The 15,538-nt window shown below is 35.5% G+C and overlaps 1 protein-coding gene across 3 annotated transcripts in view; it reads left to right on the top strand.

Moving 5' to 3' along the window:
• LOC124414078 (hemicentin-1-like) overlaps positions 1 to 15,538 on the top strand; it is a 169,466-nt gene that overhangs the window by 8,599 nt on the left and 145,329 nt on the right. For all 3 annotated transcript variants that reach the window (XM_046894981.1, XM_046894978.1, XM_046894979.1), the window contains exon 2: positions 6,982 to 7,114. In XM_046894981.1, coding sequence (XP_046750937.1) covers positions 6,982 to 7,114 — 133 coding nt within the window. The remainder of the gene's footprint in view (positions 1 to 6,981; positions 7,115 to 15,538) is intronic.

A 15,538-nucleotide genomic window follows, 5' to 3' on the forward strand; every position in this document is an offset into this window, starting at 1 on the left:
TTTAAAACGTCAGAAATCGTCAAAGATCGATTTGAAAAAAAAAAAAAAAAAAATTTCTCATTACGGTATAATTTTATAGACCAAAAAAAAAAAAATAAGTTTCCGAAGGTTACTTTGATTCCTCGTTTTATAGAACGGAGTCTATAAAATTTTTCCCTCGAGGATTTTAAGCATAAACCAACTGCAAAACAATATCATGATTTTTAATTATTTAACAGATTTTTATAACCTGCAATTCGAATATACTGTTTCGAATGAAAAAAAAAAGAACAACATATTTTTCAAATTTATTATCACAGATTATTATCTTTTTTTTATCGTCATAGTTATTATTGTTATTATTGTTATTATGGTTGGATACGAAAAATTTTTGAGCGTTATGCACGAGCGATGTTCAAAGAATGAGGAAGTCTGTTCTGAAAAGGGTCAGAAGAATTTTCAGTACATTATATTATGATATTACGTTGAATTGTGACGATTCTACAGCGCTGAATTATTCATGACGTCTGAACCAGCAGATCCCCAAGCTCGTCAAATTTTTCCATTGTCTTCGTTTTTTTTTTTTTTCTTCTCTTCCGGTTCCTTTTTCTCTTCTTTGTTTCGTTGTGTTTTTTTATTCACCGCAGGTATAAAAAATTTCCTCACGATTTTTTCAAGCGTATACGAATCGAGGGCTCAACGAACAGCAACACTCAAAATTTTTACACTCCGCGAATGCAGGATTTTGTCGTTTTTCAAAATCGTGTATATATTTTCAGTTCAGTTCGATATTGTACTTTGAAAAATTGTCACATGAATTTCCCATTACGGGGAGGGCGGGCGGGGGGACTTTGGTGAAATCGAAATTTTTGATTTTCGAATGACTAGAAAAAAAAAAAAAAAAATGGAATCAAAAATTTCTACCAAAAAAAAAAAAAAAAAAAAAAAAAAAATTTAGATCATGAAAGTATTTGTCGTGAGAAAAAAAACTTTCAATCTCCCGCGACGAAAGTGTATGCGCAAAAAACTTTTGGGAACGCCAAAAACCTCTTTTTTTTTTTTTGCTAAGGAAAACAATGAAAGCATTTTATAATCCAGAATTCAATACAGAGCGATTGAAAATTGTGTCAGGACGACAAATTGAGGCGAAACGAGACGACGACGCGACGCGGTGAGTCGAGGCGTGTTTATTATGGTCGATGGTTTATGGACCAAAGCTGAGGTCCAACAATTACCAACACTATAGATGCAGCCGAACGGATCGGCGATGGTATAAGGGATGTAATTCTCATTAGCCCGCAATGCTGGCGGATAGTCAGGCTCAATTAGTATGATAACCAATTGGCAGGGATACGCCAGACGCTTTCGGGCTGATACTAAACCCTCGATTATCTCCTGCATCGTACCACCCTGTATATAACCGGATGTACAACGACGACGCCATGACTTACCGATAGACACGTGAAACGGAGTATGATTGATTAAAAAGACACAGAAGTAAGCCGGAAAAACTGTTTTTCAAAATCGAAGAAAAGATCTTGGAAACTATGTAGAGTGAAAAATCTGGAACTGATAGGACGTGACAGTGGAATTAAAAAGTTTGGGAAGTTTTTTGAAAAAACTGAAGATTTATACGTTATTTACATAAAACTTGAGAAGTTTGTTGTAGAAAAACAGTAATAAGGAGGGAAAAGGATAGGTTTGTTGGTTAAACATTGAAAATCGATTCATTTCCGGTAAAAACGGAAGTCCAAATTAAACAGGACGTGGTGGTTTTTTTTATCCTGTAAGAATCCTGTGAGTTTTAGATTTTTTTATTCAACCGTTTCTGAGATTATTTCGAAAGTTTTTCGTTTCCTTGTCATGGTGATGAAAAATGTGGCGAGAAAATTCTTTGATTTTAATTCTTGGCTTATTATTGCTCTTTAATTTCAATTTTTAGTTCGTGATTTGAAAGTGAAGGTGAGTGTTTTTCGAAGGGTGAGAAGTTTCTTCGTTTCATCAACTCACAGGCTGATCCCTCGTGTTTTATTTCTTCAAGTTATACCCTCAGGATCGAGCCAATCGTTCTCTGACTTTGTTCAGCTTTCGAGTCCATCCGATAGTCCTTATTTGGCTTTGGATTGTTTGGTTACCGATTCCTCCTGCTTTATCGCTGTGTTTCAGGGATACCTTCTTGTGCCTCACCCTCATACACCAATACTTGGCGTTTATATACAGGGTGAGTCAATTGAAACGGTGAGAATGGAAAGAGCTCAGTTGTCTTGATGTCAAAGTGAGGTGTTCAGTTCTAATGAGAGTTTTTATCGATGTAACTAAACATGTTTACGACTAAAAGAAGAACTAGAAAAATAGTTTAAAACATTTCTCTGTTCATAGAAACTCAAATTTGTATAAATTTCCCTAAAACTCATAGACTGGATTGAAATTTTCTGAATTATCAATCAAAAACTGTTAAAATTTGGAACCATTGGAGTTTGACGATGAATATCTTTGAAACGCTTAATTTAATCGACGAATCATAAGAGACCATTTTTGTAGAACAGTTAATTTCCTACAAAAATATGAACTGCGCATTTCATAAAAAAAAATTTTTTTAACGCGTTATAAAATTCATAAGCAAAACAGAAATTTGTCTTAAAATAATAAAACTTAAACCTTTGATATCTTTTAAACGGTGAGGTTTACGAAAAAATTATAAAAAAACCTTTTTTGTAGAGCGTTCAATTTCCTACAAGATTATGAAAAGAGATATTTTGTAACGAACATTTAATAGAGAGATATAAATATTCGTTTCTAATACCGAGGAATAAATGGAAAACTATAAAGCGGAGAACCTTCCTATCAAAATTAAGAGCTCATATTTGGTGAGTATTTTTTAAAGGTGTATAGCAACCGATTTTTCAGAGTATAAAGTGAAAAAAAAAAAACAGTCGGTTTTTTTTACCCACCCTACGTCACCCTACTTTCGCGTTCCCGAGTTTTTCTCTACTTACGATCAGTGGAAATCTTTCGGCACATCCGGTAATCATTTAAACGTCGGAATTTCGATGCATTCTATTGACGATCCAAAACGGAATTAAACCGGAAGATCATAAAGCGCGGTGAGAAAGAGAAGGGAGAGATTTTTTCACTCCGTTCTATTATAAGAATTCTCTTCTTTCTTCTCAGCTTTTGCGGTATTTCACGCCTCGATTGCACGACATTCTTTCAGGGGTTGTTTTTGACGGTACCGGAAACGCCTTGGCAGTTTCGGCGGAAAAATGTCGAAACGGATTTCGAATTCTACTTGCCAGCTTTGCTGTTCTCCTTGTCCTGGAAAAAAAGAACTCGACACTCGTGAACAGGCGAGGCGATTAACGAACGAGGACGCGAAATCCTGACACTTTCGTGCGAAACAAAGCCTGGGAAAGTCCTTAGAACTCAGAAAGTCCGAGCTTCCTGAACGACGTTAGACACGTACCAACGTACAACAGTAATTGTTAACAGCCGGACAATGAAATCACTCCGGGAAATTGTTACGGACGCGTTTAGCTCCCGGATTTCATCCGGAAAATACTCGATCAAACCGGTTTTTAAGTCGTTAAAACTTAAACGTTACAAATTCGATTCGAACAAATCTCTGAAAACTCGGAACTTGTCTGAAACTGAACTCACGTTACATGAAATCATCGTCAAAGTAAAGAATTTTAAACATTTTTTGCACATCTTTGCTTTCCCGACAAATCCGCAATATTTATTCACGTCGAAATAGGTCTGGATTAAAAATCTTCGGAATTTAGACCCTCGGGAATTGAAATTCGAAGTCATTTTTGAACTGCGTAAACGGCGTTCTGAGAAATTTTTTTTTTTTCTTTGGTTTTTTTTTTTTCTTCCGCGTTTTCATCGAAAATTTTTATCGATAGATGGAAAAGTCACTTGAAGGAAAATTCTAGATCAAATTATGTCTTCGTATGTCGGAAACGGAATCGGATTAATAAATTAACGAAAAAAAGAAATTCCACTTATCGACGACATTTGGAGAATTTTTGTGAAATAATTTCTTTTTTCTTAATTTCTTACGAGGACGTAATTCGATGTAGGATTTCTCGATCTACGCGATGGTCAAGTAATTTTTTTATCTATCGATAGCGTTTCTTGAGGAACAGGCAAAAAACTTGAAATTTTGAAAACGTAAAATTAAAAAAATACACCCGTATCCCGAATATTTTTAATTCAGACCTTTTTTGAATTGACTATTTGGTTCAATGAAGGTAACTTCGATCTTCGAGTCAAATTTCCAAAATTCGTTCAACGCTGAAAACCTTTGGTATTTTTATAGTCGGAACGTTTTTCTTTTTTTCTTTTCGGAAATTGATACGTTGACTCTTTTTTTTTTTTTTTTTATTACAACGATCGAATTTCGACGGCATAATACTTTAGCGGAAGAAAAAAGTCTACAAGTATCTTTGAGGCAGGGGAATTCCCCGGATCATTTTCACGATCCCCCCCCCCCCCCCCCCCCCCCCCTTAATGGTACGGTTGCGCGACATCTCGAGGGATTGCTTCATGGCGTCCTTAGACTTGAACTACTTTTTTTCTTTTACTACTTAAATATTTATGGGCGATCTTTGAGGGCGCGGGAACATCTCGACTCTCAATGACTTCAACTTTGTCGTATATACCTACTAATGAGAGTAACGAGGAAAATGTTGAAGAAATTGAAAACCTAATTGAAGGGGTTAAAGAATTTTACTATCTATAGTGAAACGAACGGAAACGAAAATTCACTTTTTCAACTAAAACAGGGCAAACAGGGTTAAACAACGTATTAAAGATTCCTGTTATCAGTCTGTTTCACATCTTGTTATATACCTGAGATTTTTATTCCTTATTCCAAAGCAAGGTTCACGCTTTTAGAGATCACTTCAACCGAAAATACAGCTTTTGGTCTGCTGACGGAGAGAAAAAGAAATTCAAATTCAAGGTGTGAGAGAATAGATATATTCAAGTGGATCCTTTCTTTCAATCCATTTTAGAGGGTTTCAGATTGCACATATCAGAGAACCGGGATCGAAAAAATGTTGAGGGATGGGAGGTTTTTTTTTTTTTTTTTTTTTTTTTTACGGAGCCATATTTACTTTATATTTCATCCCTTATTTTCATTTCGTTTGCTGAACTTGATCTGCACCTCGATTCGGAAGCGAGATGCAAGAAAAAAAAAGTTCGTTTTTCATTCATTGTACGGTTTCAATATGAAGGAAATTTTTCTTGGATTAAAAAATAGTTTTAATATACGAGAAAGAAGAGAAATACTATTTTTTTTTTTATTGATTTCATTTTCTTAATGCAAGAGGGAGAGTGGGGAAAAATTTTTGATATCCTTAAAAATTTGAGGGCAAAGTGAATCCCCTGAAATTTTTGAAATAACGAGGCATAAAATTATATAACCACATGAACTTTTTATTAAATATGAATTATAAATACATTTAAGTGTATGTACACAGAAAATTTCATGTCAATCCGAGAAATATTCTTCAAGTTACGCGAACATTTGCAAAAACGTCTCGGAGTGTTTGAAAGTGCCTTTGAAACTTCGAACGCGGTTTTCGAAAAAATATATCTTTTCAAAGTCTGTCAGCAGAATTTCTCGAAAAAGGTCTCAAATTTTTACACAAGCATTATGAATATATTTTTCAGTACTCGATCGAAGGTTACTTTCTCACTGATAAATATTTACCATTTTATAAACAAATTTGGATGAAAATTTTTATGGAAAACAGATTTTTGTGTTGATGTTGAGAAGCCACCGTTTTGTTAAAAATTAATATTCATCTTGTTCCTTCGATTGAAGACCAGATCAAACCTTATTTTAACAAAATCTTTTTTGTTTTTTTAATTTTGTACGATCCAGTCCAGAGATAATATATTACTTACCGCAAAACTTACTTACTTTCCGGCAATCCGCTCTAGCAGTTTAAAAAAAAATTATTCTTACAAACAAAAAACGTCAGAAATAAACGTGTGAATATTTTCTATTAAAAAACTGATTATCTTTTTATGAAAAGTCTTTGAAAAATCGCTTTTCCTCGGTCTCCCGACTAGCTATAAACCCCTAACAATCAGGATTATTATTCCCGCCATTTCTCATCGCGTTTCCTCGCCTCTTTCTAACCTAGAAAATTTCTGCGGACACAAAATTTGCACCTACAACGACTTATTTCACCCTAGCTCATAATACGAGCGGCTGGTGACGCGGTTACGTGGTACGATCCCTAAAACCATAAGGCGAATAAAAGTTCCGGTTAGTCCCGAAAGGTGGGTCTCATTGCGGCGTGTATATGGCCGCCGGTTATACCGTCACGTGACTACACACACCCAACGTCGAACGTTCATCTCGTCTGCCTGCGTAACGAGAAGCTGTAACTCGACAGGTACCTACCCATAGTCACGCTGACGGTGTTCGGAATTTTATGGGAAAAATGCCAGTTTTGCTTATATGGCGAGCCTGAGCAGGGCCCATTCGCCGTAAATGTTGCCTCCCTGTCCTTGCATGCTTGGCTTATACCCACTCGCCTCTCCTGCAATATTCGCTGCGTCGGTCGCCATGTTTCTCCGACATCCCTGTTTGCTATATGCATCGGCATATAAATGACCCGAAGAACGTCTCACCCTCTAACCAAACTTGGCTCGTATTTCCAGATAATGTTATTCACTATCACACTCTGAGATCAAACTTTCCATTCCGCCGAACCCCTCTTGTCCCTCTGAAGTACCAACGGGATGTTGCATCTGGTTCATCTGAATGTAGGCTGGCCACAAATTTTCTTTGGGGAAAAAAAATTCCAACACGTTTAGGTACAGGGCTTTCAGATTTTACAGGTGTCTGTGGCTATCTTGGCTCATTATTTCACTGGCAGTCATTTTTTTCGCTGGTAGTGACTCGGCAGTTTTTTAAATGAAATTTTTGTGAGTAAATTTTTTTTGGGTGTGGTAAATTTTGATTTTTTTTTTTTATTACAGTACCCGTCATTTCCGAGCAAGGAGTCGCTGGGCAGAAAGGAATTTTACCGTGTGATATCCAGCCACGTGATGAAAACGACGCAGTCTCTATGGTACTTTGGTTTAAGGAAGCAGACGGAGAACCGCTGTATAGGTAAGTCTAAGACAGAATAATTTCTAGGTTTTTACTGTTGAAAAAGTTTTTGTGGTCGATTGCAGTCCAAGTTGAACACTCAGGAGTCTTAGATTCACGTTAAAAATAAATGTTCGATGATATCAGATTTACATGGAATGTAAGTGCCAGATTTTGGCATTGAATATAAGTGTTAGATTGACTTGGAATAAAAGTGTCGGATCAGCATCGTATATAAGTGTTGGATTGACATTGAATTTAATTATCAGATTTATACTAAGCATAAGTGTTGGAATATTGATAATTGATCATAAGTGTGAGATTTTGACATTGAATATAAGTGTGAGATTTTGACATCGAATATAAGTGTCAGATTGACATGGAATAAAAGTGTCGGATCAGCATCGTATATAAGTGTTGGATTGACATTGAATTTAATTATCAGATTCATACTGAACACAAGTGTTGGAATATTGATAATTGATCATAAGTGTGAGATTTTGACGTTGAATATACGTGTCAGCTTTTGAATATACGTTTCAGCTCGAATATAAGTGTCAACGTGACATTAAATATGAATATTAGATTGACGTGGAATAAAAATGTCAGATCAGCATCGAATGTAAGTGTTAGATTGACATTGAATTCAATTATCAGATCCGTACTAAAAATAAGTGTTGGAATATAATATTGATCATAAGTGTTATATTTTGATATTGAATATAAGTGTCAGCGTGACATTAAATATGAATATTGCGTTGACATGGGATATAAGTGTTAGATTGACGTGGTATAAAAATGTCAGTTTAGCATCGAATGTAAGTGTCAGATTAACATTGAATTCAATTATCAGATCCGTATTGAGAAAAGTGTTGGAATATAATATTGATCATAAGTGTTAGATTGACGTGGAATAAAAATGTCAGATTAGCATCGAATGTAAGTGTCAGATTAACACTGAATTTAATTATCAGATCCATGCTGAACATAAGTGTTGAAGTATAACATTGAACACAAGAGTCACATCGGCACTCGTTAGTGTCACATCAACAATCAACACAATTCTTCGATCGACACAAAATCACAATCCACCAAAGTCTGCACCCGAAACTTTTCCTCAAACTTGATAAATTCGGAAAAATAATGTTCAAAGTGATATATACATATATATATACAAGTAAAGGAATGGAATGAAATTCTGAAATATTCCGGCAATTCTGTAACTCTACATGATATCCTATATCAACGTACGCCGATAGTCAATGGTCGCATAAGCGATTGGTCGCTCGATTAAATTCCTTCAAGATCGTACCAGCGAACAATGGACTTGAAATATGGTTACGGTATGGGTGTAGAAATGGCCTGGCTCTGCCAGGTTGGAAAGAAAACGAGTCATAGCACTGCTCGCCTATAAGTATAAGTCGTTCCAAAGAGGCTGCGGAGGACTAGGCTGCTCTGAGCGTTATACTTCGATCCAATCCAATCCAGGATCGCCGTGCAGTATCTCCATCCCTTCATCCCCTCCCCCCCCCCCCCTCCTCACCACCGACCCACCCTTCTTCACGAGAAGATAGAATTAGGCCGATCGCGAGCCATAAATCGTCTGGAATCAGTGTAAAAATCCGGGAAGGCGACTCTAGCGGTTGAATCGATCGATCGCGCATCCTCTATCGGTGAGGAGTAGAACGGAACAGGAAGTCCGAATTCTCGGGTATAGGTGGGTAGATACCTATACGAGGGAGAATCCCCAAAGGCGGAAGGATTCGGCTGCTAAATCATATTGAAATTTTCTACCGCATGCAGGACTTTCTCACGTGTGTTACATGCTGTTACCCTATATAATTCAACATGAAGTATCGCGTCCACTGGGGTGAAATACTATTCAAAGTGCATATCGCGTAAGGGAAACTGTACGTGTTTTATAAGTACAGGTGTATGTCACAGAATGCAATTAATGAGTTGAAAGTTGAGTTGGAATGAAAATTTTTATCGTTTACGATATTCTTTTTAAAAAAATTCACCTCGGAAAAAATCTCCCCCGCTAGAATTTTATTTACGGTTTTACCCAGAGCGATCATCGAATCGTCGAAATTACACTTTTGATCGTCGATTTCGTACGTTTTGATTTTGAATTTTTTTTTTTTTTTTTTTTGTTTTTTTGGGGGGATTTTATCCGGGGAAGAAATTTTTTAGGCTTGTTAAATTGAATTTTTGGAGAAACGCATTCCTAGTTTGTTCGGGATTCGGAATTTTGGGAACGCGATCGTTTCGATGGTGAAAGTCAAACTTGACTGTCGAAATAAATAAAAAAAAAAAAAAAAAGAAAGAAAGAAATTTCTTATCTTCCGAAAAGTTTTTCGGCAAAATTTTATCATATAAAGTCGAACAATACGTAATGCTTCCTTTCTTGTATCTTGCATCGCAGGCACTCCTTTCGCGATCCTTTTTACGGACTACCCAAAACTTTTTCATATCTTTTTCACGAGTTTGATTGATTTTATTCCGAACCACTCAACGATTCTAAACTTATCGAATTGTTCAATTCTTCAAGCAGCCAGTTTTGCTCCTCTTCCTTTTCCTTTCTTTCTCTATCTCTCTCTCTCTCTATCTATCTATCTATCTTCTTTTTTTTATCTTCTGGATCAAACCACCATTAAAAAACCAAAGTTTGTTCTAATTATCATCGTTAAAAAAATGGTAGAAATCTGACGAAAATGATTAATCCAAATTTCATAACTCCTTCCGGGGGTTGTTCTGTATCGATACAAATTTTTTTACGGGGGTTAAAATAAGCGCTGGGAAAGAACGAAAGATGGTTTACCATATCGCAAGGGTTGCGATTCGATACCGCAAAAAAGTGAGAGAACAAGGTGAAATGAAGAAGGTGAAAGTGCGGTGGTGAAAGGTAGAGGGTTTCGTTTGAAGCTTGACTTTTACAACGTGCCGGGGCTTTAGCTTCTTCCTTTTTCCCACCCCCGAAACAATATCAATTTCAAGGGGTGTCGGAGGCTCCATATTTTTACTCACCCTTCGGAAAAAGGACGCTGAAAAGGCGTGCATCGGCACAGAGTCTGTTTCTGAAGTTAATAAGGGTCGCTGGGTTTTGGAATTTTTAAAGCACGCAGAGGCGCTGCCCATAAGAGCACGGAGGGACGGATGAATGGGTCTGGAAATGACTTCTGGCATATGGTTAGAAGAAAAATTTCCCGCCAGGTCCACTAAAATTTTTTTCATTGACTGGAACATTTTTCAAAATCCATTACCGAATGAAGAAAAAGTAAAAATTACAAATTAAATATCGATGTAACAATTTAAATGTTGAAATTAGAAAAATTTATGTCATATTTACTACTAAAAATTTAACAAATGACGTAAATATTAATTCTACCTGGTGGGACATTAGATTTGATAAAAAAAAAAAAAAAAAAAAAATTGTGAGAGAACTTTACGACGGCTAAAATCGAGTCAGCTAAACTCTTCTCGATATTCAAATTTCCAGAGTCATTAGCACGTTTGTAATAATCGAACAATGACCGAAAGTCAATTTATCGATTTAAAAAGCTTTTTCAAACCGTGAATTTTCATTCCAAGCGAGGAAATTGTATCGACGTTGTATCGATGTTCCATATTGGATGGTACGAGAGTCTTGGTTCGTAATATGTAGAGTAATCACAGATATTGCTTGTGAAGTATGAGAAACCGACAAGCACTGGAGTTTAGAAGTCCGAAGATGATTTTACATGGTTCTGAGCTTCGGAGCTCAGGAAATCGTACAGATGTTTGAATATATATGGAACGTCTCGTTAAATGAGCTCTCGTCATAATTTCCGTGGAGACGATACCTCGGATGATCGGCAATCTTGGTGACTTACTCATTAGTATATACCTTTAATCATCTCATTACGAACTGATTTTCGAGAAGAAAGATAAATCGACTTACGGATGAACCGTGAAATATTTCTTGGGGTGTTCCAAAAGGTCCTTTTCATCTAAGGTTGGAAGAATTAAGGCTTTAGTAACTTACTAGAAGTAGCAAAATGTCAGGGAACACTAGGTCTTGGGTCCTGAAGATCCTGGAAATGTCATGGATTTTTTTTTTTTTTTTTTTTTTCAAAAATTTGTGGCCACCCTGATTACTCTCACCTCAGAATCACTGTATCCGTGTAAAGCAGACTGTGCCAAAGCTGATTGCTCAGCGTTAGTTATACTCATACGATGTTCATTTTACGAAGTAGAATCAAAGAAGTTCTTTTCAAGAGTCCAGCCAGCAGTGATTTAAAGAGGAGTTACCGGAAAAGAGATGCTTAGATATTGTAACTGGGAATGATGACCGTCCGGGAAATTAATGACGATCAAAATGGGCAGCAATTGATTCAGCCAAAGGGGTTCCAAATGGTCTTCAGTTTCCATTTCCTTGGGTAAAAAGAGCGAAACTTTTCACGGACTTGATCATGATTGTTTTTTGTTTTTTCGTTGGAAAGCTTCTTTCGCGAAAGGATCAGAACCATTAGGTCGGTGAAAAGGGAGGTCGACGATGATAATTTTCCTGTCCATACGTATATATATATATATATATATATATATATATTAGGGTGGCGCAAAAAAACCGACTATTTTTTTTTTTCTAGTTTCGTGTGACAAAATGTTAGTTTTTGATCTTTTAAGAGCCCACTCCAAAGGACAGCTCGACAAAAAAAATTTTAAGAGGTAGCTCCAAATTTTTTAAAATGTCAAACATCGTCGAAAAGTTAAATTAAAAAAATTATATCTTCAGTATTTTGTTTGATTTTTAATTCACGTCGTGGTGTATTGTTATCGATTCTTTCTTACTAAATTAAAGAAAAAAAAATTATGAAATTTTAATATGAATATTAAAAGGTCGCTCGAAAAGATCTAAAAAAAATGCACAAAAAAAATTGAAAAAAAATTATGAGCGACCTTTCAGAATTCAAATTTTTAACTGAAACTTTCGGAAAATTATTTTTTTTTTTTTGTCTATAAAATTATACCGTAACGAGAAAAAAATTTAAAAAAAAAAACAATTTTCGACGATTTCTGACGTTTTAAAAAATGTGGAGCAACCTCTTAAAAATTTTTTTTTGAACTGTCCTTTAGAGTGGGCTCTTAAAACATCAAAAACTAACATTTTGTCACACGAGACTCGAAAAAAAAAAATAGTCGGTTTTTTTTCGCCACCCTTAAATATACAATATATATATCTACATACTACACGTGCCTCTATACCCACATCAAATTGAGATTACAGCCCATTACTGGATAGTCGCGAGGCATGAAAGACCCTCGACTTGTTATACGCCGTTTATTTTAGCCTCTGGTCTTTCAAAAGCTAACAAAACTCTGAGTCGAGAAGACGGCTCGTTAGCGTGTGACATGAACGACACTCGACATCCTTTAATCTCGACCACTGTATGAACGAAAAAAGAATCAAGTTCGCATGTCCGACAAGAAATCTTTGTTACATTCTGCGTTTAGTCAAGCTTTTTAACAACTCACTTTTCACCAACTTTCTGCATGGTGGAATCATTTTTTTTACATTCGTATATATTAGACTGGAGGTATCGAAAAAAACTACCATTTTTTAGTTTTTTCAAAATTCAAATCGAAAATATTGTTTCAAATGACGAAAAACAGATTCTAACCAAGTTTCAGCTCTTTTTTGTTTTTTTTTTTGTAATTCTGAACAATATTTTAGACTAGAATTTTGAAGATCAAAAAAAAAAAATAATCGATTGTTCTGATTCATTCTAGTATACGTGGGAAATTGCAATGTTCGAATTACGTTCTTGGTGATGAAATTTTAACTTCAAGATTTGCGAAAGTTTCAACCGAACCAAAACGAAAAAAGCATTAGTAATACCTTTCCATTAGTAATACGAATTTTAATGTGAATTAGAAAATTTTCGTTGCAGTAATTTCTTTCGATAAACAATCCAAATAATTTCCTTCTTTTTTTTTTTTTTTTTCTTCTCATCAACAGATTTGAAAAATCAAAACAGATTTTTCCAATACTTTTTTCGAACGATAACTGTCACGTGACAAAATCAAAAATTTTAAAATAAATTCAAAATGCATTATCGTCTAAAAAGCCACCTTTGTTCCACCTTGAGGATAAAAAAAAAAAAAATACTTTGGATTTTTGTCAGATTTTTGAAAATCATCTCACTTACTTGTGATTTTTGAAAATGACCAAATCGATAGCTCCAATTGAAAAATCTGAAAGAATTCTGAAAAATCCTGCTTCACTTACCAAATTTTTAAGCCTCAACCCACAGTGAGCAGACGATCGTTTCCGGTTTTTATTTGATTTCTTTTCCGATAACAACGTTCAACAATATGAGAAACAAACTTCTGCCCATTTTGGCTAAGGGCTTAAAAATTTTTATAAATAAAGCAGGATTTTTCAATTGGGACTACCGATTTGCTCACTTTCAAAAATCATAAGTGAACGAGACGATTTTCAAAAAATCTGAAATAAATCCACACTGTTTCTTTTCTTTTCTTTTTTTTTCTCAAGGTGGAACAACATAAAAAATCATGACTTTAATCGGAAGAAGTCAGGGTCAGACGTTGGTCTGTTTGAGGTGGACTGCCTCACATATAAAAATCGAAAACGTTGTTTGGGAAAAAAAAAAGGTTCGCAAAAATTGTCAACGACGTCAACGCGCCTGTGAAAAATTAGACCTATCGCGGTCGGCAAAGTCGGTGAAACAAAGGTTGAAAAAAAGCAATAAAAAACGAAAAAAAAAAAAAAAAAAAACAACGTTCGCTCAGGAGTGGAAAAATTGTAAAAAAAAAAACCAAATTTCAACCACGATGAAAATTCGGAAACAAGGTTAGCAAGGAGACTGGCACCGAGGATTTTGGAACTCGGAGAGCGAGGAGAGAGAGTGAGAGACAGAGAGAGAGAGAGAGAGAGAACGAAGCGCTCCAGGAAAGCAGGAAAAATTCCTCCTCCTGCAGTATATTTTAATTCATGTCATCCAGCGGACGACGCGACATGCGAAACGGGCGAAACGGGCGAAACGGGGCGTCGGAATTGCGGGCGAGATATCGCGCTTTGGCTTGACCGCTTTACATATGTATCTGCCTCGCGGGCATGTCAGAGACTCATTTTGCATAACGTGAACAAATGGGTTTGCGCTCGCTTACGCGTCATCCAATTATCCAACTTTTTCCGGCAACCGCTCACCCCCCCCCCCCCCCCCCTCCCTTCGCCGTCGAGCTTCGTTCTTTTCTCCCAACATCCGTCTCTCGCCGCTCCGCTCTTGTCAACTGACCGACGAAGGCTAATGACAGGGACACGTTTTTCACCGGCGAAGACTGAAATTGCACCGTTACCTTGTTTTTTTCCATCAATATTTATTCACCCTTATTTTTCTTATTTTTATTTCTGTCGTTTTGACAATTTTTTTTTTTTTTTTTTTTTGGGTGTTTTGGTTTTTTTGGGGAGGGGGGGGGGGGTGGAGGGGGTTGTTTTTTTTTTCTCAAGAGGGCTTCGCCCGGTGAGACAAAATTTGTACCCACAGAAAAAGGCATCAAATTTCTACTGAACAGTTTAGATCGAATTTCGAATCGATTTTCTACTCAGATTTACGTTCAAGTATTTTTTTTTTTTTTCAATTTTTTTGATAGGACTGATTATACTTTTTCAGTTTTCATATCCTGACGTTTGGTGATATGATAGAAGTAGTTGTTTGATATAAGTACGTAGGTACACGGTTTGAAGAAAAAATTTACCCACCAGCAGATCGAAAAAAAAATTTTGGCTTAATTTGATCATTTTCTAATGTATCGTTGAGTATATATAAAAGAAAAAAAGTAAAAATTACAAATTGAACGTTAAAATGATCATTATTTTCATGTAAATTATACATTATACGTTAAGTTTAGTTAAATTTTTGCGACATATTTTTAGAAAAAAAAAAAACAAACAATTTTTTCGGCTCATTTATTCCGGTATAATTTCTATCTTTGGATGGATGAAGGAAAATTGATTATTGTGAAATAGTACGTTTGAGATAAGAATCTTGCAAAGATATGTTTCAGATCCTGTTTGTTGATCTGAAATTAATCCGACATTTTTCAACTTCAACATCGTTTAACCCTTAAAATTGTATAAAAAAAATGTTGTTCCTCAACATATTTATTAAATAGTCAAAATTAACTTTTATAAACATTATTGAGCAATATTTCGGATTCTCAAAAGTTGTTAGACATTTTTCTTTTCCACCATTGGATCCAATAATCGCGCGAAATCTTAATTTTTTTACTCAAATTACATACAATGAAATTTAGTTTTATCGAGTCGGTATTATTTTCAGGATTTTTTTTTTTTTTTTTCTTCTTCTCTATTTGTTTTTCTCACATTTTTTGGGGTTAACCCCATTTACCCTGCAAAAATTGAAAAAAAAAAAAAAAAAAAAA

This window comes from Diprion similis, chromosome 13 (assembly GCF_021155765.1).
Source record: "Diprion similis isolate iyDipSimi1 chromosome 13, iyDipSimi1.1, whole genome shotgun sequence".
Taxonomy (NCBI): Eukaryota; Metazoa; Arthropoda; class Insecta; order Hymenoptera; family Diprionidae; genus Diprion; species Diprion similis.